The sequence below is a fragment of the Anopheles moucheti genome, unplaced genomic scaffold (assembly GCF_943734755.1).
Source record: "Anopheles moucheti unplaced genomic scaffold, idAnoMoucSN_F20_07 scaffold_209_ctg1, whole genome shotgun sequence".
NCBI classification, from domain to species: domain Eukaryota; kingdom Metazoa; phylum Arthropoda; class Insecta; order Diptera; family Culicidae; genus Anopheles; species Anopheles moucheti.
Window position 1 is genome coordinate 30,682 of NW_026453617.1, and position 25,681 is coordinate 56,362.

The following is a 25,681-nucleotide window of genomic DNA, read 5'->3' on the forward strand; positions in this document are numbered from 1 at the left end:
TTTTGAAGCAGTTTTTCGGTGGTTTTCGAGCAAAATTGCTGTACTAGGTGAAACGTCTTCCGTGGTATGCTCTTCTGAAAACTATACAGTGAAAACTGGTAGTTTTTGAAGCAGTTTTTCGGTGGTTTTCGAGCAAAATTGCTGTACTAGGTGCTACTTCTTCCGTGGTATGCTCTTCTGGTACTATACATTCGAAAACTGGTAGTTTTTGAAGCAGTTTTTCGGTGGTTTTCGAGCAAAATTGCTGTACTAGGTGCTACTTCTTCCGTGGTATGCTCTCCTCGTACTATACATTCGAAAACTGGTAGTTTTTGAAGCAGTTTTTCGGTGGTTTTCGAGCAAAAATTGCTGTACTAGGTGAAACGTCTTCCGTGGTATGCTCTTCTGAAACTATACAATCGAAAACTGGTAGTTTTTGAAGCAGTTTTGCGGTGGTTTTCGAGCAAAATTGCTGTACTAGGTGCTACTTCTTCCGTGGTATGCTCTTCTGGTACAATACATTCGAAAACTGGTAGTTTTTGAAGCAGTTTTCCGGTGGTTTTCGAGCAAAATTGCTGTACTAGGTGCTACTTCTTCCGTGGTATGCTCTCCTGGTACTACACATTCGAAAACTGGTAGTTTTTGAAGCAGTTTTTCAGTGGTTTTCGAGCAAAATTGCTGTACTAGGTGCTACTTCTTCCGTGGTATGCTCTCCTCGGTACTATACATTCGAAAACTGGTAGTTTTTGAAGCAGTTTTTCGGTGGTTTTTCGAGCAAAATTGCTGTACTAGGTGCTACTTCTTCCGTGGTATGCTCTCTTGGTACTATACATTCGAAAACTGGTAGTTTTTGAAGCAGTTTTTCGGTGGTTTTCGAGCAAAATTGCTGTACTAGGTTCCACTTCTTCCGTGGTATGCTCTCCTGGTCCTGAACACTCGATAACTGGTAGTTTTTGAAGCAGTTTTTCGGTGGTTTTCGAAAAAAATTGCTGTACTAGGTTCCACCTCTTCCGTGGTATGCTCTCCTGGTACTACACATTCGAAAACTGGTAGTTTTTGAAGCAGTTTTTCAGTGGTTTTCGAGCAAAATTGCTGTACTAGGTGCTACTTCTTCCGTGGTATGCTCTCTCGGTACTATACATTCGAAAACTGGTAGTTTTTGAAGCAGTTTTTCGGTGGTTTTCGAGCAAAATTGCTGTACTAGGGTGAAACGTCTTCCGTGGTATGCTCTTCTGAAACTATACAGTTGAAAACTGGTAGTTTTTGAAGCAGTTTTTCGGTGGTTTTCGAGCAAAATTGCTGTACTAGGTGCTACTTCTTCCGTGGTATGCTCTCCTCGTACTATACATTCGAAAACTGTAGTTTTTGAAGCAGTTTTTCGGTGGTTTTCGAGCAAAATTGCTGTACTAGGTGCTACCTCTTCCGTGGTATGCTCTTCTGGTACTGAACACTCGAAAACTGGTAGTTTTAAATGCAGTTTTTCGGTGGTTTTCGAAAAAAAATTGCTGTACTAGGTGCTACTTCTTCCGTGGTATGCTCTCTTGGTACTATACATTCGAAAACTGGTAGTTTTTGAAGCAGTTTTTCGGTGGTTTTCGAGCAAAATTGCTGTACTAGGTGCTACTTCTTCCGTGGTATGCTCTCCTCGTACTATACAGTCGAAAACTGGTAGTTTTTGAAGCAGTTTTTTCGGTGGTTTTCGAGCAAATTGCTGTACTAGGTGCTTACTTCTTCCGTAGTATGCTCTTCTGGTACTACACATTCGAAAACTGGTAGTTTTTGAAGCAGTTTTTCAGTGGTTTTCGAGCAAAATTGCTGTACTAGGTGCTACTCTCTTCCGTGGTATGCGCTCTCGGTACTATACATTCGAAAACTGGTAGTTTTTGAAGCAGTTTTTCGGTGGTTTTCGAGCAAAATTGCTGTACTAGGTGAAAACGTCTTCCGTGGTATGCTCTTCTGAAACTATACAGTTGAAAACTGTTAGTTTTTGAAGCAGTTTTTCGGTGGTTTTCGAGCAAAATTGCTGTACTAGGTGCTACTTCTTCCGTGGTATGCTCTCCTCGTACTATACATTCGAAAACTGGTAGTTTTTTGAAGCAGTTTTTCGGTGGTTTTCGAGCAAAATTGCTGTACTAGGTGCTACCTCTTCCGTGGTATGCTCTTCTGGTACTGAACACTCGAAAACTGGTAGTTTTTGATGCAGTTTTTCGGTGGTTTTCGAAAAAAATTGTTGTACTAGGTGCTACTTCTTCCGTGGTATGCTCTCTTGGTACTATACATTCGAAAACTGGTAGTTTTTGAAGCAGTTTTTCGGTGGTTTTCGAGCAAAATTGCTGTACTAGGTGCTACTTCTTCCGTGGTATTGCTCTTCTGGTACAATACATTCGAAAACTGGTAGTTTTTGAAGCAGTTTTTCAGTGGTTTTCGAGCAAAATTGCTGTACTAGGTGCTACTTCTTCCGTGGTATGCTCTCCTGGTACTACACATTCGAAAACTGGTAGTTTTTGAAGCAGTTTTTCAGTGGTTTTCGAGCAAAATTGCTGTACCTAGGTGCTACTTCTTCCGTGGTATGCTCTCTCGGTACTATACATTCGAAAACTGGTAGTTTTTGAAGCAGTTTTTCGGTGGTTTTCGAGCAAAATTGCTGTACTAGGTGAAACGTCTTCCGTAGTATGCTCTTCTGAAACTATACAGTTGAAAACTGGTAGTTTTTGAAGCAGTTTTTCGGTGTTTTTCGAGCAAAATTGCTGTACTAGGTGCTACTTCTTCCGTGGTATGCTCTCCTCGTACTATACATTCGAAAACTAATAGTTTTTGAAGCAGTTTTTCGGTGGTTTTCGAGCAAAATTGCTGTACTAGGTGCTACTTCTTCCGTGGTATGCTCTTCTGGTACTATACATTCGAAAACTGGTAGTTTTTGAAGCAGTTTTTCGGTGGTTTTCGAGCAAAATTGCTGTACTAGGTGCTACTTCTTCCGTGGTATGCTCTCCTCGTACTATACATTCGAAAACTGGTAGTTTTTGAAGCAGTTTTTCGGTGGTTTTCGAGCAAAATTGCTGTACTAGGTGCTACCCTCTTCCGTGGTATGCTCTTCTGGTACTGAACACTCGAAAACTGGTAGTTTTAAATGCAGTTTTTCGGTGGTTTTCGAAAAAAATTGCTGTACTAGGTGCTACTTCTTCCGTGGTATGCTCTCTTGGTACTATACATTCGAAAACTGGTAGTTTTTGAAGCAGTTTTTCGTGGTTTTCGAGCAAAATTGCTGTACTAGGTGCTACTTCTTCCGTGGTATGCTCTCCTCGTACTATACAGTCGAAAACTGGTAGTTTTTTGAAGCAGTTTTTCGTGGTTTTCGAGCAAAATTGCTGTACTAGGTGCTACTTCTTCCGTAGTATGCTCTTCTGGTACTACACATTCGAAAACTGGTAGTTTTTGAAGCAGTTTTTCAGTGGTTTTCGAGCAAAATTGCTGTACTAGGTGCTACTTCTTCCGTGGTATGCGCTCTCGGTACTATACATTCGAAAACTGGTAGTTTTTGAAGCAGTTTTTTCGGTGGTTTTCGAGCAAAATTGCTGTACTAGGTGAAACGTCTTCCGTGGTATGCTCTTCTGAAACTATACAGTTGAAAACTGTTAGTTTTTGAAGCAGTTTTTTCGGTGGTTTTCGAGCAAAATTGCTGTACTAGGTGCTACTTCTTCCGTGGTATGCTCTCCTCGTACTATACATTCGAAAACTGGTAGTTTTTGAAGCAGTTTTTCGGTGGTTTTCGAGCAAAATTGCTGTACTAGGTGCTACCTCTTCCGTGGTATGCTCTTCTGGTACTGAACACTCGAAAACTGGTAGTTTTTGATGCAGTTTTTCGGTGGTTTTCGAAAAAAATTGCTGTACTAGGTGCTACTTCTTCCGTGGTATGCTCTCTTGGTACTATACATTCGAAAACTGGTAGTTTTTGAAGCAGTTTTTCGGTGGTTTTCGAGCAAAATTGCTGTACTAGGTGCTACTTCTTCCGTGGTATGCTCTTCTGGTGCAATACATTCGAAAACTGGTAGTTTTTGAAGCAGTTTTTCAGTGGTTTTCGAGCAAAATTGCTGTACTAGGTGCTACTTCTTCCGTGGTATGCTCTCCTGGTACTACACATTCGAAAACTGGTAGTTTTTGAAGCAGTTTTTCAGTGGTTTTCGAGCAAAATTGCTGTACTAGGTGCTACTTCTTCCGTGGTATGCTCTCTCGGTACTATACATTCGAAAACTGGTAGTTTTTGAAGCAGTTTTTCGGTGGTTTTCGAGCAAAATTGCTGTACTAGGTGCTACTTCTTCCGTGGTATGCTCTCTTGGTACTATACATTCGAAAACTGGTAGTTTTTGAAGCAGTTTTTCGGTGGTTTTCGAGCAAAATTGCTGTACTAGGTGCCACTTCTTCCGTGGTATGCTCTCTTGGTACTATACATTCGAAAACTGGTAGTTTTTGAAGCAGTTTTTCGGTGGTTTTCGAGCAAAATTGCTGTACTAGGTGCTACTTCTTCCGTGGTATGCTCTCCTGGTACTATACATTCGAAAACTGGTAGTTTTTGAAGCAGTTTTTCGGTGGTTTTCGAGCAAAATTGCTGTTACTAGGTGAAACGTCTTCCGTAGTATGCTCTTCTGAAACTATACAGTTGAAAACTGGTAGTTTTTGAAGCAGTTTTTCGGTGGTTTTCGAGCAAAATTGCTGTACTAGGTGCTACTTCTTCCGTGGTATGCTCTCCTCGTACTATACATTCGAAAACTAATAGTTTTTGAAGCAGTTTTTTCGGTGGTTTTCGAGCAAAATTGCTGTACTAGGTGCTACTTCTTCCGTGGTATGCTCTTCTGGTACTATACATTCGAAAACTGGTAGTTTTTGAAGCAGTTTTTCGGTGGTTTTCGAGCAAAATTGCTGTACTAGTTGCTACGTCTTCCGTGGTATGCTCTTCTGGTACTATACATTCGAAAAATGGTAGTTTTTGAAGCAGTTTTTCGGTGGTTTTCGAGCAAAATTGCTGTACTAGGTGCTACTTCTTCCGTGGTATGCTCTCTTGGTACTATACATTCGAAAACTAATAGTTTTTGAAGCAGTTTTTCGGTGGTTTTCGAGCAAAATTGCTGTACTAGGTGCTACTTCTTCCGTGGTATGCTCTCCTGGTACTACACATTCGAAAACTAATAGTTTTTGAAGCAGTTTTTCGGTAGTTTTCGAGCAAAATTGCTGTACTAGGTGCTTCTTTTTCCGTGGTATGCTCTCCTGGTACTATACATTCGAAAACTGGTAGTTTTTGAAGCAGTTTTTCGGTGGTTTTCGAGCAAAATTGCTGTATTAGTTGCTACGTTTTCCGTGGTATGCTCTTCTGGTACTATACATTCGAAAACTGGTAGTTTTTGAAGCAGTTTTTCGGTGGTTTTCGAGCAAAATTGCTGTACTAGGTGCTACTTCTTCCGTGGTACGCTCTCTTGGTACTATACATTCGAAAACTAATAGTTTTTGAAGCAGTTTTTCGGTGGTTTTCGAGCAAAATTGCTGTACTAGGTGCTTCTTTTTCCGTGGTATGCTCTCCTGGTACTATACATTCGAAAACTGGTAGTTTTTGAAGCAGTTTTTCGGTGGTTTTCGAGCAAAATTGCTGTACTAGGTGAAACGTTTTCGTGGTATGCTCTTCTGAAACTATACAGTTGAAAACTGGTTGTTTTTGAAGCAGTTTTTTGGTGGTTTTCGAGCAAAATTGCTGTACTAGGTGCTACTTCTTCCGTGGTATGCTCTCTTGGTACTATACATTCGAAAACTAATAGTTTTTGAAGCAGTTTTTCGGTGGTTTTCGAGCAAAATTGCTGTACTAGGTGCTACGTTTTCCGTGGTATGCTCTCTTGGTAATATACATTCGAAAACTAATAGTTTTTGAAGCAGTTTTTCGGTGGTTTTCGAGCAAAATTGCTGTACTAGGTGCTACCTCTTCCGTGATATGCTCTCCTGGTACTATACATTCGAAAACTGGTAGTTTTTGAAGCAGTTTTTCGGTGGTTTTCGAGCCAAATTGTTGTCTAGGTGCTACCTCTTCCGTGATATGCTCTCCTGGTACTAAACATTCCAAAACTGGTAGTTTTTGAAGCAGTTTTTCGGTGGTTTTCGAGCAAAATTGCTGTACTAGTTGCTACGTCTTCCGTGGTATGCTCTTCTGGTACTATACATTCGAAAACTGGTAGTTTTTGAAGCAGTTTTTCGGTGGTTTTCGAGCAAAATTGCTGTACTAGGTGCTACCTCTTCCGTGGTATGCTCTCTTGGTACTATACATTCGAAAACTAATAGTTTTTGAAGCAGTTTTTCGGTGGTTTTCGAGCAAAATTGCTGTACTAGGTGCTTCTTTTTCCGTGGTATGCTCTCCTGGTACTATACATTCGAAAACTGGTAGTTTTTGATGCAGTTTTTTGGTGGTTTTCGAACAAAATTGCTGTACTAGGTTCCACCTCTTCCGTGGTATGCTCTTCTGGAACTACACATTCGAAAACTGGTAGTTTTTGAAGCAGTTTTTCAGTGGTTTTCGAGCAAAATTGCTGTACTAGGTGAAACGTCTTCCGTGGTATGCTCTTCTGAAACTATACATTCGAAAACTGGTAGTTTTTGAAGCAGTTTTTCGGTGGTTTTCGAGCAAAATTGCTGTACTAGGTGCTACTTCTTCCGTGGTATGCTCTCCTGGTCCTGAACACTCGATAACTGGTAGTTTTTGATGCAGTTTTTCGGTGGTTTTCGAGCAAAATTGCTGTACTAGGTTCCACCTCTTCCGTGGTATGCTCTCCTGGTACTATACATTCGAAAACTGGTAGTTTTTGAAGCAGTTTTTCGGTGGTTTTCGAGCAAAATTGCTGTACTAGGTGCTACTTCTTCCGTGGTATGCTCTTCTGGTACTATACATTCGAAAACTGGTAGTTTTTGAAGCAGTTTTTCGGTGGTTTTCGAGCAAAATTGCTGTACTAGGTGCTACTTCTTCCGTGGTATGCTCTCCTGGTACTACACATTCGAAAACTGGTAGTTTTTGAAGCAGTTTTTCAGTGGTTTTCGAGCAAAATTGCTGTACTAGGTGCTACTTCTTCCGTGGTATGCTCTTCTGGTAAAATACATTCGAAAACTGGTAGTTTTTGAAGCAGTTTTTCGGTGGTTTTCGAGCAAAATTGCTGTACTAGGTGCTACTTCTTCCGTGGTATGCTCTCCTGGTCCTGAACACTCGATAACTGGTAGTTTTTGATGCAGTTTTTCGGTGGTTTTCGAAAAAAATTGCTGTACTAGGTTCCACCTCTTCCGTGGTATGCTCTCCTGGTACTATACATTCGAAAACTGGTAGTTTTTGAAGCAGTTTTTCGGTGGTTTTCGAGCAAAATTGCTGTACTAGGTGCTACTTCTTCCGTGGTATGCTCTACTGGTACTATACATTCGAAAACTGGTAGTTTTTGAAGCAGTTTTTCGGTGGTTTTCGAGCAAAATTGCTGTACTAGGTGCTACTTCTTCCGTGGTATGCTCTTCTGGTACTATACATTCGAAAACTGGTAGTTTTTGAAGCAGTTTTTCGGTGGTTTTCGAGCAAAATTGCTGTACTAGGTGCTACCTCTTCCGTGGTATGCTCTTCTGGTACTGAACACTCGAAAACAGGTAGTTTTTGAAGCAGCTTTTCGGTGGTTTTCGAGCAAAATTGCTGTACTAGGTGCTACTTCTTCCGTGGTATGCTCTTCTGGTACTATACATTCGAAAACTGGTAGTTTTTGAAGCAGTTTTTCGGTGGTTTTCGAGCAAAATTGCTGTACTAGGTGCTACTTCTTCCGTGGTATGCTCTCCTGGTCCTGAACACTCGATAACTGGTAGTTTCTGAAGCAGTTTTTCGGTGGTTTTCGAGAAAAATTGCTGTACTAGGTGATACGTCTTCCGTGGTATGCTCTTCTGGTACTATACATTCAGAAACTGGTAGTTTTTGAAGCAGTGTTTCGGTGGTTTTCGAGCAAAATTGTTGTACTAGGTGCTACTTCTTCCGTGGTATGCTCTTCTGGTACTATACATTCGAAAACTGGTAGTTTTTGAAGCAGATTTTCGGTGGTTTTCGAGCAGAATTGCTGTACTAGTTGCTACTTCTTCCGTGGTATGCTCTCCTGGTACTGAACACGCGAAAACTGGTAGTTTTTGAAGCAGTTTTTCGGTGGTTTTCGAGCAAAATTGCTGAACTAGGTGCTACTTCTTCCGTGGTATGCTCTTCTGGTACAATACATTCGAAAACTGGTAGTTTTTGAAGCAGTTTTTCAGTGGTTTTCGAGCAAAATTGCTGTACTAGGTGCTACTTCTTCCGTGGTATGCTCTCCTGGTACTACACATTCGAAAACTGGTAGTTTTTGAAGCAGTTTTTCAGTGGTTTTCGAGCAAAATTGCTGTACTAGGTGCTACTTCTTCCGTGGTATGCTCTCTCGGTACTATACATTCGAAAACTGGTAGTTTTTGAAGCAGTTTTTCGGTGGTTTTCGAGCAAAATTGCTGTACTAGGTGCTACCTCTTCCGTGGTATGCTCTCTTGGTACTATACATTCGAAAACTGGTAGTTTTTGAAGCAGTTTTTCGGTGGTTTTCGAGCAAAATTGCTGTACTAGGTGCCACTTCTTCCGTGGTATGCTCTCTTGGTACTATACATTCGAAAACTGGTAGTTTTTGAAGCAGTTTTTCGGTGGTTTTCGAGCAAAATTGCTGTACTAGGTGCTACTTCTTCCGTGGTATGCTCTCCTGGTACTATACATTCGAAAACTGGTAGTTTTTGAAGCAGTTTTTCGGTGGTTTTCGAGCAAAATTGCTGTACTAGGTGAAACGTCTTCCGTAGTATGCTCTTCTGAAACTATACAGTTGAAAACTGGTAGTTTTTGAAGCAGTTTTTCGGTGGTTTTCGAGCAAAATTGCTGTACTAGGTGCTACTTCTTCCGTGGTATGCTCTCCTCGTACTATACATTCGAAAACTAATAGTTTTTGAAGCAGTTTTTCGGTGGTTTTCGAGCAAAATTGCTGTACTAGGTGCTACTTCTTCCGTGGTATGCTCTTCTGGTACTATACATTCGAAAACTGGTAGTTTTTGAAGCAGTTTTTCGGTGGTTTTCGAGCAAAATTGCTGTACTAGTTGCTACGTCTTCCGTGGTATGCTCTTCTGGTACTATACATTCGAAAAATGGTAGTTTTTGAAGCAGTTTTTCGGTGGTTTTCGAGCAAAATTGCTGTACTAGGTGCTACTTCTTCCGTGGTATGCTCTCTTGGTACTATACATTCGAAAACTAATAGTTTTTGAAGCAGTTTTTCGGTGGTTTTCGAGCAAAATTGCTGTACTAGGTGCTACTTCTTCCGTGGTATGCTCTCCTGGTACTACACATTCGAAAACTAATAGTTTTTGAAGCAGTTTTTCGGTAGTTTTCGAGCAAAATTGCTGTACTAGGTGCTTCTTTTTCCGTGGTATGCTCTCCTGGTACTATACATTCGAAGACTGGTAGTTTTTGAAGCAGTTTTTCGGTGGTTTTCGAGCAAAATTGCTGTATTAGTTGCTACGTTTTCCGTGGTATGCTCTTCTGGTACTATACATTCGAAAACTGGTAGTTTTTGAAGCAGTTTTTCGGTGGTTTTCGAGCAAAATTGCTGTACTAGGTGCTACTTCTTCCGTGGTACGCTCTCTTGGTACTATACATTCGAAAACTAATAGTTTTTGAAGCAGTTTTTCGGTGGTTTTCGAGCAAAATTGCTGTACTAGGTGCTTCTTTTTCCGTGGTATGCTCTCCTGGTACTATACATTCAAAAACTGGTAGTTTTTGAAGCAGTTTTTCGGTGGTTTTCGAGCAAAATTGCTGTACTAGGTGAAACGTCTTCCGTGGTATGCTCTTCTGAAACTATACAGTTGAAAACTGGTAGTTTTTGAAGCAGTTTTTTGGTGGTTTTCGAGCAAAATTGCTGTACTAGGTGCTACTTCTTCCGTGGTATGCTCTCTTGGTACTATACATTCGAAAACTAATAGTTTTTGAAGCAGTTTTTCGGTGGTTTTCGAGCAAAATTGCTGTACTAGGTGCTACGTTTTCCGTGGTATGCTCTCTTGGTAATATACATTCGAAAACTAATAGTTTTTGAAGCAGTTTTTCGGTGGTTTTCGAGCAAAATTGCTGTACTAGGTGCTACCTCTTCCGTGATATGCTCTCCTGGTACTATACATTCGAAAACTGGTAGTTTTTGAAGCAGTTTTTCGGTGGTTTTCGAGCCAAATTGTTGTCTAGGTGCTACCTCTTCCGTGATATGCTCTCCTGGTACTAAACATTCCAAAACTGGTAGTTTTTGAAGCAGTTTTTCGGTGGTTTTCGAGCAAAATTGCTGTACTAGTTGCTACGTCTTCCGTGGTATGCTCTTCTGGTACTATACATTCGAAAACTGGTAGTTTTTGAAGCAGTTTTTCGGTGGTTTTCGAGCAAAATTGCTGTACTAGGTGCTACCTCTTCCGTGGTATGCTCTCTTGGTACTATACATTCGAAAACTAATAGTTTTTGAAGCAGTTTTTCGGTGGTTTTCGAGCAAAATTGCTGTACTAGGTGCTTCTTTTTCCGTGGTATGCTCTCCTGGTACTATACATTCGAAAACTGGTAGTTTTTGATGCAGTTTTTTGGTGGTTTTCGAACAAAATTGCTGTACTAGGTTCCACCTCTTCCGTGGTATGCTCTTCTGGAACTACACATTCGAAAACTGGTAGTTTTTGAAGCAGTTTTTCAGTGGTTTTCGAGCAAAATTGCTGTACTAGGTGAAACGTCTTCCGTGGTATGCTCTTCTGAAACTATACATTCGAAAACTGGTAGTTTTTGAAGCAGTTTTTCGGTGGTTTTCGAGCAAAATTGCTGTACTAGGTGCTACTTCTTCCGTGGTATGCTCTTCTGGTACTATACATTCGAAAACTGGTAGTTTTTGAAGCAGTTTTTCGGTGGTTTTCGAGCAAAATTGCTGTACTAGGTGCTACTTCTTCCGTGGTATGCTCTCCTGGTACTACACATTCGAAAACTGGTAGTTTTTGAAGCAGTTTTTCGGTGGTTTTCGAGCAAAATTGCTGTACTAGGTGCTACTTCTTCCGTGGTATGCTCTCCTGGTCCTGAACACTCGATAACTGGTAGTTTTTGATGCAGTTTTTCGGTGGTTTTCGAGCAAAATTGCTGTACTAGGTTCCACCTCTTCCGTGGTATGCTCTCCTGGTACTATACATTCGAAAACTGGTAGTTTTTGAAGCAGTTTTTCGGTGGTTTTCGAGCAAAATTGCTGTACTAGGTGCTACTTCTTCCGTGGTATGCTCTTCTGGTACTATACATTCGAAAACTGGTAGTTTTTGAAGCAGTTTTTCGGTGGTTTTCGAGCAAAATTGCTGTACTAGGTGCTACTTCTTCCGTGGTATGCTCTCCTGGTACTACACATTCGAAAACTGGTAGTTTTTGAAGCAGTTTTTCAGTGGTTTTCGAGCAAAATTGCTGTACTAGGTGCTACTTCTTCCGTGGTATGCTCTTCTGGTAAAATACATTCGAAAACTGGTAGTTTTTGAAGCAGTTTTTCGGTGGTTTTCGAGCAAAATTGCTGTACTAGGTGCTACTTCTTCCGTGGTATGCTCTCCTGGTCCTGAACACTCGATAACTGGTAGTTTTTGATGCAGTTTTTCGGTGGTTTTCGAAAAAAATTGCTGTACTAGGTTCCACCTCTTCCGTGGTATGCTCTCCTGGTACTATACATTCGAAAACTGGTAGTTTTTGAAGCAGTTTTTCGGTGGTTTTCGAGCAAAATTGCTGTACTAGGTGCTACTTCTTCCGTGGTATGCTCTACTGGTACTATACATTCGAAAACTGGTAGTTTTTGAAGCAGTTTTTCGGTGGTTTTCGAGCAAAATTGCTGTACTAGGTGCTACTTCTTCCGTGGTATGCTCTTCTGGTACTATACATTCGAAAACTGGTAGTTTTTGAAGCAGTTTTTCGGTGGTTTTCGAGCAAAATTGCTGTACTAGGTGCTACCTCTTCCGTGGTATGCTCTTCTGGTACTGAACACTCGAAAACAGGTAGTTTTTGAAGCAGCTTTTCGGTGGTTTTCGAGCAAAATTGCTGTACTAGGTGCTACTTCTTCCGTGGTATGCTCTTCTGGTACTATACATTCGAAAACTGGTAGTTTTTGAAGCAGTTTTTCGGTGGTTTTCGAGCAAAATTGCTGTACTAGGTGCTACTTCTTCCGTGGTATGCTCTCCTGGTCCTGAACACTCGATAACTGGTAGTTTCTGAAGCAGTTTTTCGGTGGTTTTCGAGAAAAATTGCTGTACTAGGTGATACGTCTTCCGTGGTATGCTCTTCTGGTACTATACATTCAGAAACTGGTAGTTTTTGAAGCAGTTTTTCGGTGGTTTTCGAGCAAAATTGCTGTACTAGGTGCTACTTCTTCCGTGGTATGCTCTTCTGGTACTAAACATTCGAAAACTGGTAGTTTTTGAAGCAGATTTTCGGTGGTTTTCGAGCAGAATTGCTGTACTAGTTGCTACTTCTTCCGTGGTATGCTCTCCTGGTACTGAACACGCGAAAACTGGTAGTTTTTGAAGCAGTTTTTCGGTGGTTTTCGAGCAAAATTGCTGAACTAGGTGCTACTTCTTCCGTGGTATGCTCTCTTGGTACTATACATTCGAAAACTGGTAGTTTTTGAAGCAGTTTTTCGGTGGTTTTCGAGCAAAATTGCTGTACTAGGTGCTACTTCTTCCGTGGTATGCTCTTCTGGTACTGAACACTCGAAAACTGGTAGTTTTTGATGCAGTTTTTCGGTGGTTTTCGAAAAAACTTGCTGTACTAGGTTCCACCTCTTCCGTGGTATGCTCTCCTGGTACTATACATTCGAAAACTGGTAGTTTTTGAAGCAGTTTTTCGGTGGTTTTCGAGCAAAATGGCTGTACTAGGTGCTACTTCTTCCGTGGTATGCTCTCCTGGTACTATACATTCGAAAACTGGTAGTTTTTGAAGCAGTTTTTTGGTGGTTTTCGAGCAAAATTGCTGTACTAGGTGCTACTTCTTCCGTGGTATGCTCTTCTGGTACTATACATTCGAAAACTGGTAGTTTTTGAAGCAGTTTTTCGGTGGTTTTCGAGCAAAATTGCTGTACTAGGTGCTACTTCTTCCGTGGTGTGCTCTTCTGGTACTATACATTCGAAAACTGGTAGTTTTTGAAGCAGTTTTTTGGTGGTTTTCGAGCAAAATTGCTGTACTAGGTGCTACTTCTTCCGTGGTATGCTCTTCTGGTACTATACATTCGAAAACTGGTAGTTTTTGAAGCAGTTTTTCGGTGGTTTTCGAGCAAAATTGTTGTACTAGGTGCTATCTCTTCCGTGGTAAGCTCTTCTGATACTATACATTCCAAAACTGGTAGTTTTTGAAGCAGTTTTTCGGTGGTTTTCGAAAAAACTTGCTGTACTATGTGCTACCTCTTCCGTGGTATGCTCTCCTGGAACTATAAATTCGTAGACTGGTTGTTGCGTACGACCGCGAGAGAAGTGGATTAGAGCTTGTAAAAGGCACTGGCAACGTACCGCTTACGGCGATCGGGCTGATGTGGGAGAACGCTTCTCAAACCCGAGTAGTAGCGAGAGATAAGTAAAAGAGAAAGGATCACAGAATAAAAGCAGACAAGTTTTTATCTACAGTTTTTTATCGCGCGCACGCACACGCACACACTAACGCGAGTGCGAAACCACGCGGCGTAAGGAGATTTAAAAAGTGTCTCATATTTTATTGAACCATCCGACGCTACTCCCAACAAAATAAAAACTTGTGTTTTCTCATATTTGTTAAACAAAATAAAAAGTTGGTTGTCGAATCTAAACTCTCGAGAAGAAACCGAAACTACTCGCAGACACGTTTCGTGCAGTGCTGTTTGACCATGGATCGAGAAATTAAGCAGGATGATGCTGGGTCGCCTCGTGATTATAGGCCAACGACGCCAAAGGATCCCGAAAATGAGCTAGAAAAGCCCGGTGATGCTGCAGATGCCGTGGGACGAGCGAGCGCGGTAGCGACGAGAGTGGAGGAGATCGAGAGAGGAAAGACAAAGCGAATAAGTGCTACGCTACCGAAGCCTGCTCGCAAGGTAAAAGGCGAGTACAAAAGGCGAGCGGATCACGAGAAAAGTACGATAAAAGAGTTGGAGGTTATGCACGCTAGCCAAATGCGTGAAAAAGAAGAAGAGCTCCAACGTATCCGCGCGGAGCTGGAGAAGGAAAAAAAAGTGAACGCGTGCGGATCGAGATCGTCGGGGTTGTATGGAAGCCGTTCGAGTGTCGCCAAGTGGTCAGCAGGAACGATGAGCACATGTTCGAGCGTAGCGAGCGGTCATCGACCCTCGGGGCAGCTGAAGCATGGTGAGAAGAAAGCTTCCGGAAACACGTGCGAAAACGACGAGCAGCCTTTAACTCGTCGTCAGATCGCAGCACGAAGATGTTTACCGATATCGTTGCCTGTATTTAATGGTGTTCCCGATGAATGGCCGCTTTTTTTAAGTAGTTTCGAGGATACCACGAAGGCATGTGGGTTTTCTAACCTAGAAAATCTCCAGCGGTTGCGTGAATGCCTTCGAGGTGATGCGTTGGAAGCGGTGAAAGGAAGGTTAGTGCTGTCGGAATCCGTCCCGATGATAATCGAGGAGCTACGATCACTGTTTGGGAGACCACGCCGCATTTTGCGGACGCTGCTTGTCAAAGTCCGAAACGTGCCGCCCCCTAACGCGGATCGGCTTGAGACTTTCATAGCATTCGGAGTGGCCGTAAGCCAGCTGGTTGGACATATCATCGCTGCCGGACTTATGAAGCATTTGGACAATCCGCTCCTAGTGGAGGAATTGGAAGAAAAGTTTTCGCCGAGCTATCAGCTGGAATGGGTGCGCCACAGGAGGTACAACTGCGGTAAAACCCTTCAAGTGTTTGCGGACTTCTTAGAGGGACTGGTAGCAGACATCTCAGAAATAAAGGACTTCGTTAGCACGGAACATCGACCGCAACGACCACCGATTAAGCCCACCACCCGGACTGAAAAGAGAGCGTATATGAACGTCCATTCCCTGAGCAAAGATGCCAAAGCCACTGAGGATAGCTGCCTGATCTGCGAACGCCCATCCCATAAGGTGAGAAATTGTGATAAATTTATCTCTTTTACCGTAGCTGAACGCTTGGAGCACGTTAAGAAGCTAAATTTGTGCGAAAACTGTCTGAACAACCATGGAAACAGAGCATGTTGGTTTAAACGATCTTGCGGCACCGACGGTTGCAACGTAAAACATCATTCACTTCTGCATCCTACGCCCAGGAAAAGATGCGTCGAGGAACAGTGCAATGCGCATAATGATCTTGAAAAGAACACGATATTCCGCATGATGCCGGTGGCGCTGTCTGTAGGTGAGAAAACGTTCGACACTATTGCATTTTTAGATGAAGGAGCTTCGGGTACTTTTATCGAAGACATGGTGGCAAATGAACTTCAAGCGAAAGGAGTAATTGAACCTCTCATCGTCACATGGAGTGCGGATGTCCAACGACGTGAAGAGCATTCTAGGAAGGTTGACATAATGCTTCAGACTAAAGATTCCGATCAGAAATATCTTCTACAAGGAGCAAGAACCGTGTCAAAGCTGGTGCTTCCAAAGCAGAAAGAATCATACCAGTGCATCAAAGCGCGTTACCCGCATTTACGAGAAGTGCAAGTCGAAGATATGCGTCTAAAGACACCAAGAATCCTGCTTGGCCTGGACAATCTTCACCTGTTTGCTCCCCTAGAATCAAAGATTGGCCAGCCTGGAGAGCCTATTGGGGTGAAAAGCAGACTAGGGTGGTCCATATACGGTCCTGAATGGCAGGTAAGCACGAAAGAGCGCCTTAACTACCATAATATTCTTACAGTGTCAAATGAAGAGCTACATGATGCTATTCGAGTCCAGTATAACTTGGAGAATACTGGCATTACGTTTGTGAAGCTTTCAGTTTCGAAAGAAGAGAGCAGAGCTTTAGAGACTCTTCAAGCGACGACGACTCGCATTGGAAATCGTTTCGAGACAGGCTTGCTTTGGAAGACAGACAAACGAAAATTTCCAGAAAGCTATACGATGGCCAAACGAAGACTGGAAGGAATGAAACGTAAACTGGCAAAGGACGAAAAACTCAGAGACACCGTCCTGAAAATGATCAGTGAGTACGAAAAGAAACAATACGCGCATAAGTTGACACAAGAAGAACTGGAGGATACTGAACCCTCTTCCATATGGTACCTTCCTTTGAACGTGGTTCAAAACCCCAATAAACCGGGGAAAATAAGATTGGTATGGGATGCAGCTGCCACTGTCGGAGGAGTATCGTTGAATTCTGAATTGTTGAAAGGTCCAGATTTGCTGTGTTCCCTTCCATCAGTACTATGTCCGTTTCGAGAACGACCCTTTGGATTTGGAGGCGATATACAGGAAATGTATCATCAAATCGCTATTCGCAATGAAGACAAGCAAGCCCAGAGGTTTTTGTTTCCAGATGCAGACAAGTCCGAACCGCAGATTTACGTTATGGATGTCGCAACGTTCGGATCAACGTGTTCTCCATGTTCTGCACAGTTCGTTAAAAACAAGAATGCAGATGAGTTTTCCAGCCAATTCCCTGAAGCTTGTGAGGCTATAAAAAACCGACACTATGTAGACGATTACTACGATAGTGCTGATACACTAGAAGAAGCAGTGACACTAGCAAAACAAGTTACATACGTGCATTCGAAAGGAGGCTTCCACATGAGGAATTGGGTTAGTAACGACGAAACGTTCTGCATTGAAATGGGTGAGAAAAGTCCCATGAAAGCAATCCACTTCAAGGAGAAAATTGGCGAAGGAACAGCTAAAGTGGATCGCGTGCTAGGGATAATGTGGGACGTGAAGGACGACACCTTCAAGTTTAATGCTCCTTGCAAAGCGATTGAACATAATCATCCAGTGAAACGAGTTGTGCTTAGCAGCGTAATGTCGATGTTCGATCCAATGGGATATCTCTCTCCATTCACTGTGATCGGCAAGATGATCGTACAAGATCTTTGGAGAACGGGCTGTGATTGGGATGAACCCATTGATGAAGCAACGCTGCACAAATGGAACGACTGGAGAGCGCTAATGCCGAAAATAAAAGATATCGCAATACCACGGGCATACTTCAAAGGATTTCCATCGAAGCAAATACAAGAACTACAGCTCCACATCTTTACGGATGCAAGTCAATCTGCATATGGGTGCGTGGCGTACTTTCGGAGTGTATTTGAAGGAGAAGTAAGATGCAGTTTGGTGATGAGTAAGTCTAAAGTGGCACCGATAAAACAAAGGACCATTCCACAGTTGGAACTTTGTGCGGCAGTGCTTGGCGCCAGATTACTAAAGACAGTTGGCGAGTTGCACAGGTTTACAATCACGAAGCAGTTTCTTTGGTGCGATTCCAGAACAGTGTTGTCGTGGATCCGTTCTGATCAACATCGATATAAGCCGTTCGTCGCATTTTGCATCAGAGAAATTCTAGACCTGACCAAAGTAACTGACTGGCGTTGGGTTCCGTCAAATGTAAATGTGGCCGACAAACTAACGAAACCAAGCAAAGAATGGTGTTTTGATCGTGAGAGTATGTGGCAAAGGGGTCCCGAATTTTTATACGGCGATGAATCGACGTGGCCAGAACAACCACAAATTTGCGCGAACGTAAGCGAAGAAATTCGAGCAATCCATTTATTCCATGACGTGAAAATACAAGAACCAATTATTGATGTGTCAAGAATAAGCAAATGGACCGTGTTAGTTCGAACAGTTGCCTGTACGCTAAGATTCATATCCAATTGCAGAAAGAAGCGAAACAAATTGGAAATAGAAACATTGGTACCAACGATGGAGCAGAAAAAGAAAATTATCCCAATCGAGACGAAGGTGGTTAGAGTTCCATTGAAGCAAGAAGAGTTTCATAAAGCAGAATGTATTCTGATACGAGTTGCTCAAGCAGAGGCTTATGGCGACGAGCTGAAAGTGTTATATCGAAACAAAGATCAACCTTTAAATAAGTGGCATCAGGTTGAGAAGTCCAGCGTGTTGTACCGGCTGACACCATTAATCGATGGAGACGGAATCATTCGGATGGAAGGCAGAGCGATGACCGCTGACACACTACCGTTCAATCTCAGATTCCCGATTATATTGCCGAAAGAACACGAGGTAACTAAAAGACTAATTCAATGGTATCACGAAAGTCACGGGCATGCCTTCCGGGAGGCAGTAAAGAACGATCTTCGGCAACGGTATTTTATACCCAACATCAACGCTGCAGTGCAGAGAGTTTCCAGTAGCTGCATTTGGTGTAAAGTTAACCGGAATCGTCCTACGACTCCAAGAATGGCACAGTTACCAAGTGAGAGAGTCCCCAGTATCATGCGACCCTTTAGTAGTGTGGGAGTGGATTATTTTGGTCCGGTTGAGGTCGTAGTGGGACGTAGCCGTCGGAAAAGGTGGATCGTGCTGTTCACTTGTCTAGCAATCCGGGCCGTACATTTAGAGGTTGCCTCTGATCTCAGTGCGTCATCGTGTCTTATGGCCATTCGACGATTCGTTTGTCGTCGTGGACCACCTTCTGAGTTCTTTTCAGATAATGGGACCAACCTGAAGGCAGCCAGTAAAGAAATCATCGAAAGGTTGCGGACTATTGATGCCGAGTGCGCCGAGAGACTGACGGACGCGAGGACAACATGGCGATTCATCCCGCCGGGAACACCACATATGGGTGGCTCCTGGGAGCGACTTGTGAGGACGGTAAAAGCAGCGTTGCTGGTCCTCCAAGAAGGTGCTCGATTGACGGACGAACTGCTGTTAACCACGATCGCCGAAGCAGAGGACATGGTTAACTCGCGTCCTTTGACATTGATCAGATCTTTCTCTTAAGCTGATGAAATTACGTGTGTACTCGAATGAAGGTTCGTTTGTGAGTGATGATTTATTAATCCTGAATTTACACAAAACCTTAAACCTAAAATTCATCGCATTCATTTTCTCTTCTCTTAATTCATCGCATTCATTTTCTCTTCTCTTAATTCATTTTACAAGAATTCGCGCATTGCCTACCCATTAGGCGCGAACATTCCGGCCACCTAAAAATTGTAATTTTTAAAATTTTCGCAAGAGTACGCCACGATTCGATCGACCTTGGTCATCTATCAAATGATGACCACATGTTGTGGTTATTGTTTACTCCTGACCATCCATTTGGCTGTCACTGGTTACTGGTTCGGGATTAGTGAGATTCGTGCAACTGGACGCGTTAAAATTTTCCCTATCGAATTACGTATAGATACAACTCTACATACTCCGTCCTTGCCTGGATGCATCTTTACTATACGCGCTATAGGCCAATTCATTGGCGGCACATTATCCTCCTTTACTAGGACTAGTTGATCGATCTTCATTTCTACCGGTGGTGTACAACCTTTCTTGGCCCTACTTTGCAACATTTGTAAATATTCAGTATGCCACCGTGACCAAATGTGCTGAATTTTCTCAAACGACGGCAAATGATTGATTGACGTATCTTTCAAATCTACTTCAGGGATAGCTTGCATATTACCGCCTACTAGAAAATGCCCTGGTGTTAATACTTCAAAGTCCGCTGGGTCTGTCGATAATGCGGTCAACGGTCGTGAGTTAAGACACATTTCGATTTGCGCAATCAACGTAATCATTTCTTCGTATCCAATATTTACGTTCCCTATCTCTTTCAGCAGATGTCCCTTCAAAGCCTTTACCGCTGCCTCCCATAACCCTCCGAAATGCGGCGATCGAGGTGGGATAAATTTCCACTGGATTTCGTTTTCCGCACACCAATTAAACACGCATTCGCGATCCTTAGCGTCTACCTTGAACATTTCATATAACCGGTGCAATTTGTGAGATGCTCCCTTAAAATTTGTTGCATTGTCTGAGTGAAGCTCGACAATTCGTCCCCGACGAGCAACAAATCGACGAAGCGCTGCGATGAAAGATGTTGACGTAAGGTCGCCGACCAATTCGATATGCACTGCTTTGGTCGCGAAACATACAAAAACAGCAATGTATGCCTTTCTGGAACTTCGGCACCGGACACCAGGTTTGATGTAGAGGGACCACAATAATCTACACCGCTCACCGAAAACGGTCTGGTAGGTGATACACGCGATGATGGAAGATCAGCCATAAACTGCTTGACTAAATCTGGCTTGCTCCGGAAGCAGATTAGACACCGATGATATATTGATCTGACTAAATTTCTCCCTCCAATCATCCAGAACCTTTGACCGATTGTGCTCAACATCAACTGTGGGCCAGCGTGTAACAACCTGTGATGAAAGTATGTTACCAGTAATGTCGACAATGGATGTTTAGCGAATAAAACAATTGGATGTTTGGAGAATGGTGACAACTGCGAGTTCTCCAGCCGGCCACCAACACGAAGGATCTTCTGGTCATCGAGAAAAGGATGTAATCTTTTCAGTCGAGAAGAACTGTTGATCTGGTTACCCGATGAACAAATGGAAATCTCTTCTGAGAACGATTCCAATTGAGCCAATTTACACAACTGGAGTTCGGCTCGCTGCAACTCGTTTGTAGTCAACCAGGTCGAACTGAAATCACTAGTCCCACCGTTGATTGAAGCTTTAGTACGTCGATGGGCTCGGCATTGATCAAAAAATCGCAAACAATACGCGATAATACGTCTAAGTTTCGTGAAACTGGAGTACCGTACGAATACACTATCACCGTTTTCTGATTGCGCACCGACAAAACAAGGTACCGCTGTAATCCGCTCTTCATCTTGGATTTCTCCCCTTTCTTGCGTTGGTATGATATTAGGCCAATAATCTGACGCGAGAGATAACCAATTTGGCCCGTGCCACCAACGCTCTGACTTCAAGATGCCTTTCGGAGTTAGACCACGAGATATATCGTCGGCTGGATTGTCGACACCGGCTACATGTCTCCAGCATTTTATATCCGATGATTGTTGAATTCTTGCAACACGGTTTGCTACAAAGCTTTTCCATCGAAGGGGAGGTGATTGCAACCAATAATATACCGTCGTTGAGTCAGTCCAAAATATTGTCAGTGGATCAATACTTAATGCTGCCTTTATCTTTTCATACAGTTGAACTGACAATTGTGCTGCGCAAAGTTCTAATTTGGCGATAGACTGGGTGTTTTTCATCGATACGACCTTTGATTTGGCGCTTAACAAGTGCACAGTAACGTCCTTGGCTCCTTCAGCTCTGACGTAACAGCATGCACCGTACGCTGACTTCGATGCATCTGCAAACATGTGTAGCTGTATGTTACTGTGTGGTTGCGCTATGAAACGAGGGACTTGTATGTTGTTTAGTAGGTGAAGATCGGAATGAAACTCTCTCCATTCCTCTTGAAGTAGTGGCGGTAAAACAGTATCCCACTTGCATTCATTGCCATTGTGGTTTAACGCCCACAATCGTTGCATAAATAGCTTTGCAACTAGGATGGTTGGACCTAGAAGTCCAAGTGGATCGAAGGTTCTCGCTATGTACGATAGTATCATCCGTTTTGTCAAATTAGGTTCAGGATCGGGTATTTGGACCTTGAATCGTAGTGTGTCTGAACCTGTGTCCCAAATTAGGCCTAACGTGGAAACCGAACTGTCTTGTAACTCATGTGTGTCTTGAATGGCTTTATCACAAATCGGTATGTCACTTAGAACATCTAAGCTGTTGCTTGCCCATTTTCTTATCTTCATACCAGCTGAGTCCAGCATTTGATATATTTGTACAACCTTTGCTTTGGCTAATGTGACGTCATCTGCACCACTCAAGAGATCATCAACGTAAAAGTCGTTCAGCACTGGATCTACTGCTGATGGAAATCTGTCGCCCATATCCTTAGCGGTTTGCTGTAACGTTCTGGTGGCCAGGTAGGGCGCAGAAGCCGTTCCGTAGGTAATCGTTTGCAGCTCATACGTTGCGATCGGCTCATTGCGATTCTTTCTAAAGCGAATCCGCAAAAACCTTTTGTCGTTGTTATCATGCAGTATTTGCCAATACATTTTCTCTATATCTCCAGTAAAGGCTATTCTTCGGCTTCTGAATCGCAATAAAATGCTGAAGAGGTCGTCTTGAATAACAGGTCCCACCATAAGTGCATCGTTTAACGCGAAACCGGAGCTCGTCTTGCATGACGCGTCAAAGACGACTCGAATTTTTGTCGACGTACTTGATTCTTTGAAGACCGCATGATGCGGAATATAACAATGCGAAACGTTGTCATCTATCGGCTCCTCCAGTTTTCGCATATGACCAAGTTGCAGATACTCTTCCATAAAACTGAGGTAAGCCGTCTTCAAAGTGGGATTGTGTTCCCACCGCCTTTCCATTCCGTACAGCCGACGATCTGCTATGGGCTTCGATTCTCCTAAGACGATTGATTGATCGTTAGTCCAAGGAAGAGCCACGACGTATCGACCGGAAGAATCACGAGTGGTAGTATTCGTATAATGATGCTCCATTGCATCCTCCACAGTAGGGTTGATGCCATCATTGATAGTTTCCAATTCCCAAAATCTTTTCAGGATACAATCTAAGGGATCGGTTGCTGACGATAAACCGCATACTCGAGGCACACAGGATTGACTTGATGGAACGCTACCGGCCACAGTCCAACCGAATGCCGTTTCGGTTAGCCACGGTCTATTTTTGCCAAGCGTAATCTTCTTCCCGGAGTGAAATTCCCAATACGCTTCACCCCCGATGATGATGTCGATTTTTTCGGGCACATTGAATCGAGTGTCTGCCAGTTCAACAGTCGGCAGGTTCCACGTTGAAATATCAATCTCAGCTACCGGTACTTGAGGAAAGAGGTTGTGGTTCAAGATCAAAAACTGCAAACTCGCTACGACCCGTTCATCTTTAGTCTGAATTCGGCTTGTAACTGCAGACTTTACGTTCGTGATGGTGTTGCTAATGCCCATGACGTTGATATCAATTGGAGCCCTGGATCCCAACAATTGCTTCGCGAAGGCTTGGGTCATGAAATTGTTCATAGATCCCGAATCTAACAGCGCCCTGGCCTTGAATACATGGCCATAGTCATCCATTACGAATATTATTGCTGTCTCGAGCAATACTAGACCGTTGGGTTGGGTTTCTTCGGCCTGAACTACCATGCTGAGTCGACTCGCGGCAGGATCATGAAGTAGTGTGTGATGCTTTGCCTTGCACGTCTGACACGTGAACCTCGAAACACAATTCCTCACTGCATGACCTGCCCGCAAACAATTCCAACAAAGCCTATGCTGCTTCACTACTTCTTGACGTTGTTTAACAGTTTTCTGCGCAAACATTTGACACGTGTTTAGGTTGTGGGCTTCAGTGCACAACAAAGGACATTTGAACGGTTTGGACGTATTGTTCTTGGATGAATCGCTGGAATGGTTACCGATACCATCGGAGGACTTAGTGCCGGCCACCTTCGTGCCGGCCACCTTGACGACGTTGTCAGTTGCCGGTTGTTCCAGCAACTTGGATGATTTAAGCATTCGAACGCGTTCCTCTAAAAATTTCACCAATTCTCCGTATCCGTCTCGCTCGGACCCGAGTTCTTCCCAAGCGACGATTGATAATTTGTCCATCTTCAAAAAAAGGAGATTGGTTAAAGGAGTATCCCAATGATCGATAGGCTCACCCAATTTCCGCAAACCCTTAACATGCCGTGTGAAGTCATCGACTAAGCGCGCCAGATCATCCACGTGGTGCGTTTCCATCCGCGGCAAGAAGTGCAGCGCTCGATAGTATTCGCGTACTAGAGCCTTCTTATCGTCGTACCGCTTAAGTAGGGCATCCCACGTAACCGCGTAGTTGTCAGCGATGACCTCCGTGTGTTCGAAATGTGTCGCAGCCTCACCCACCAATGATGCCAACAGGTATTGCAACTTCATTACCGCCGGGATTTCAGCTGCACTATGGATCATGGAGATGAAGCGATCCTTGAACGTCAGCCATTTTGTAGCTTCGCCATTGAACGAGGGAAGCTCGATTTTTGGCAGACGCAACTGCATGGGACCACCGAAGCTTGCACTACCGGAAGACGAATTGAAGGTAGAGTTCGCCGTAGGAACAATTTCCTTTACAGATTGATGTAATAGAAACCCTTTCACAATACAATATCGCTTGAAAAATGACGCTCTTTCCTGAATATGATTCTCGTCATCCACTAATTCTTCTTTTTCTTCTTCCAACTTGTTCATGATGGTGACGAAGTCCTCTTTGCACTGGTCTATTAATTCCAACCGCACTGGAATTTCGTAACGATCGGTTTCGTCAAACGTCTCCTTAAACGCTTCTAAACCCGCCAACGTGTTCAGGGACGTCTTCTTCTTCCTCAACAACGTGGTGTGATTTGCCATTGTTCTTTTGGATTTTGTCATGAACACTTAACACGTTTAGCACTCTTTCGTTGACGCACACCTTAATGTTCTGAAAGTTTCACTCAGATTGGTTGCGTACGTGAAATGTTTCACCTTCACTTGAGCACTGGCTTGCTCCAACCATATGGTTTTTTATCCAGGTCAATGACCACGTACACGCGTTACACGAAAGGGAACACGCACTTTGACTCCTTGAAATCGTATCGCACAAGAAGCAGCGAATGAAACCGAAAGTCAAATTTCAACCCGTGAAATGTCTGATTTTCACTCTCACGCAAAAATGCGTACACACGCACACAACACTATTCCAATGAGCCAATCGTTGTAAAACGAGTTGCTTAACCCACTGGCACGCCGAGTGAAATTAACTTCTATCGCATGGATGGATAGAAATTCCGTGAATTAGAATACTCGCGCGCGGAGAAAGTCTTTGAATTTTGCACAATAAAATTTGCAACACTATCCGCAATCGGCTATCCGCAATCCGGTTCGAAGGACCAAAATGATCAGATCTTTCTCTTTAGCTGATGAAATTACGTGTGTACTCGAATGAAGGTTCGTTTGTGAGTGATGATTTATTAATCCTGAATTTACACAAAACCTTAAACCTAAAATTCATCGCATTCATTTTCTCTTCTCTTAATTCATCGCATTCATTTTCTCTTCTCTTAATTCATTTTACAAGAATTCGCGCATTGCCTACCCATTAGGCGCGAACAGACATACATGGCTGACGAGATATCGGATGGATTGTGTCCTAATAATTTCCTGAGAGGAGTTTCACCGGGCGAACCATTCCTTCTTCCCCCAATCCCCCATCCCGCTGAGGCTTTGCGCGACGCCTATCGTCGATCGCAGCTGTACGCCGAGACCATCTGGCAGCGATGGGTTAAAGAATACGTTCCTACGATAAATCAACGCGTAAAATGGTTTGGCGAATCAAGACCACTAGAAAAAGGTGATTTAGTATACGTAGTAGAGGGAAAGTTCAGGAAGTTGTGGGTTCGCGGGATAGTAGAAGATATAATTGTATCAAAAGACGGAAGATGCCGGCAGGCATGGGTACGGACAAAAAGCGGAACGTTTAAGCGCGCTACTTGTAACTTAGCGGTCATAGAAGTTAATTGTAACACTGGACGATAGGACTCTACCAGAATTACGGGTAGGGGTGTTGCGTACGACCGCGAGAGAAGTG

The 25,681-nt window shown here is 43.2% G+C and overlaps 1 protein-coding gene across 1 annotated transcript; it reads right to left on the reverse strand.

Annotated features, from left to right (window-relative positions):
* Positions 1 to 18,248: 18,248 nt before the first annotated feature.
* Positions 18,249 to 24,465, reverse strand: LOC128309225 (uncharacterized). The gene is made up of 2 exons (XM_053045602.1): positions 21,807 to 24,465; positions 18,249 to 18,367 (listed from the first exon to the last, which is right to left on the reverse strand). Exons 1-2 carry the CDS (start codon positions 24,463 to 24,465, stop codon positions 18,249 to 18,251), a joined length of 2,778 nt encoding a protein of 925 aa, XP_052901562.1.
* Positions 24,466 to 25,681: the final 1,216 nt, after the last annotated feature.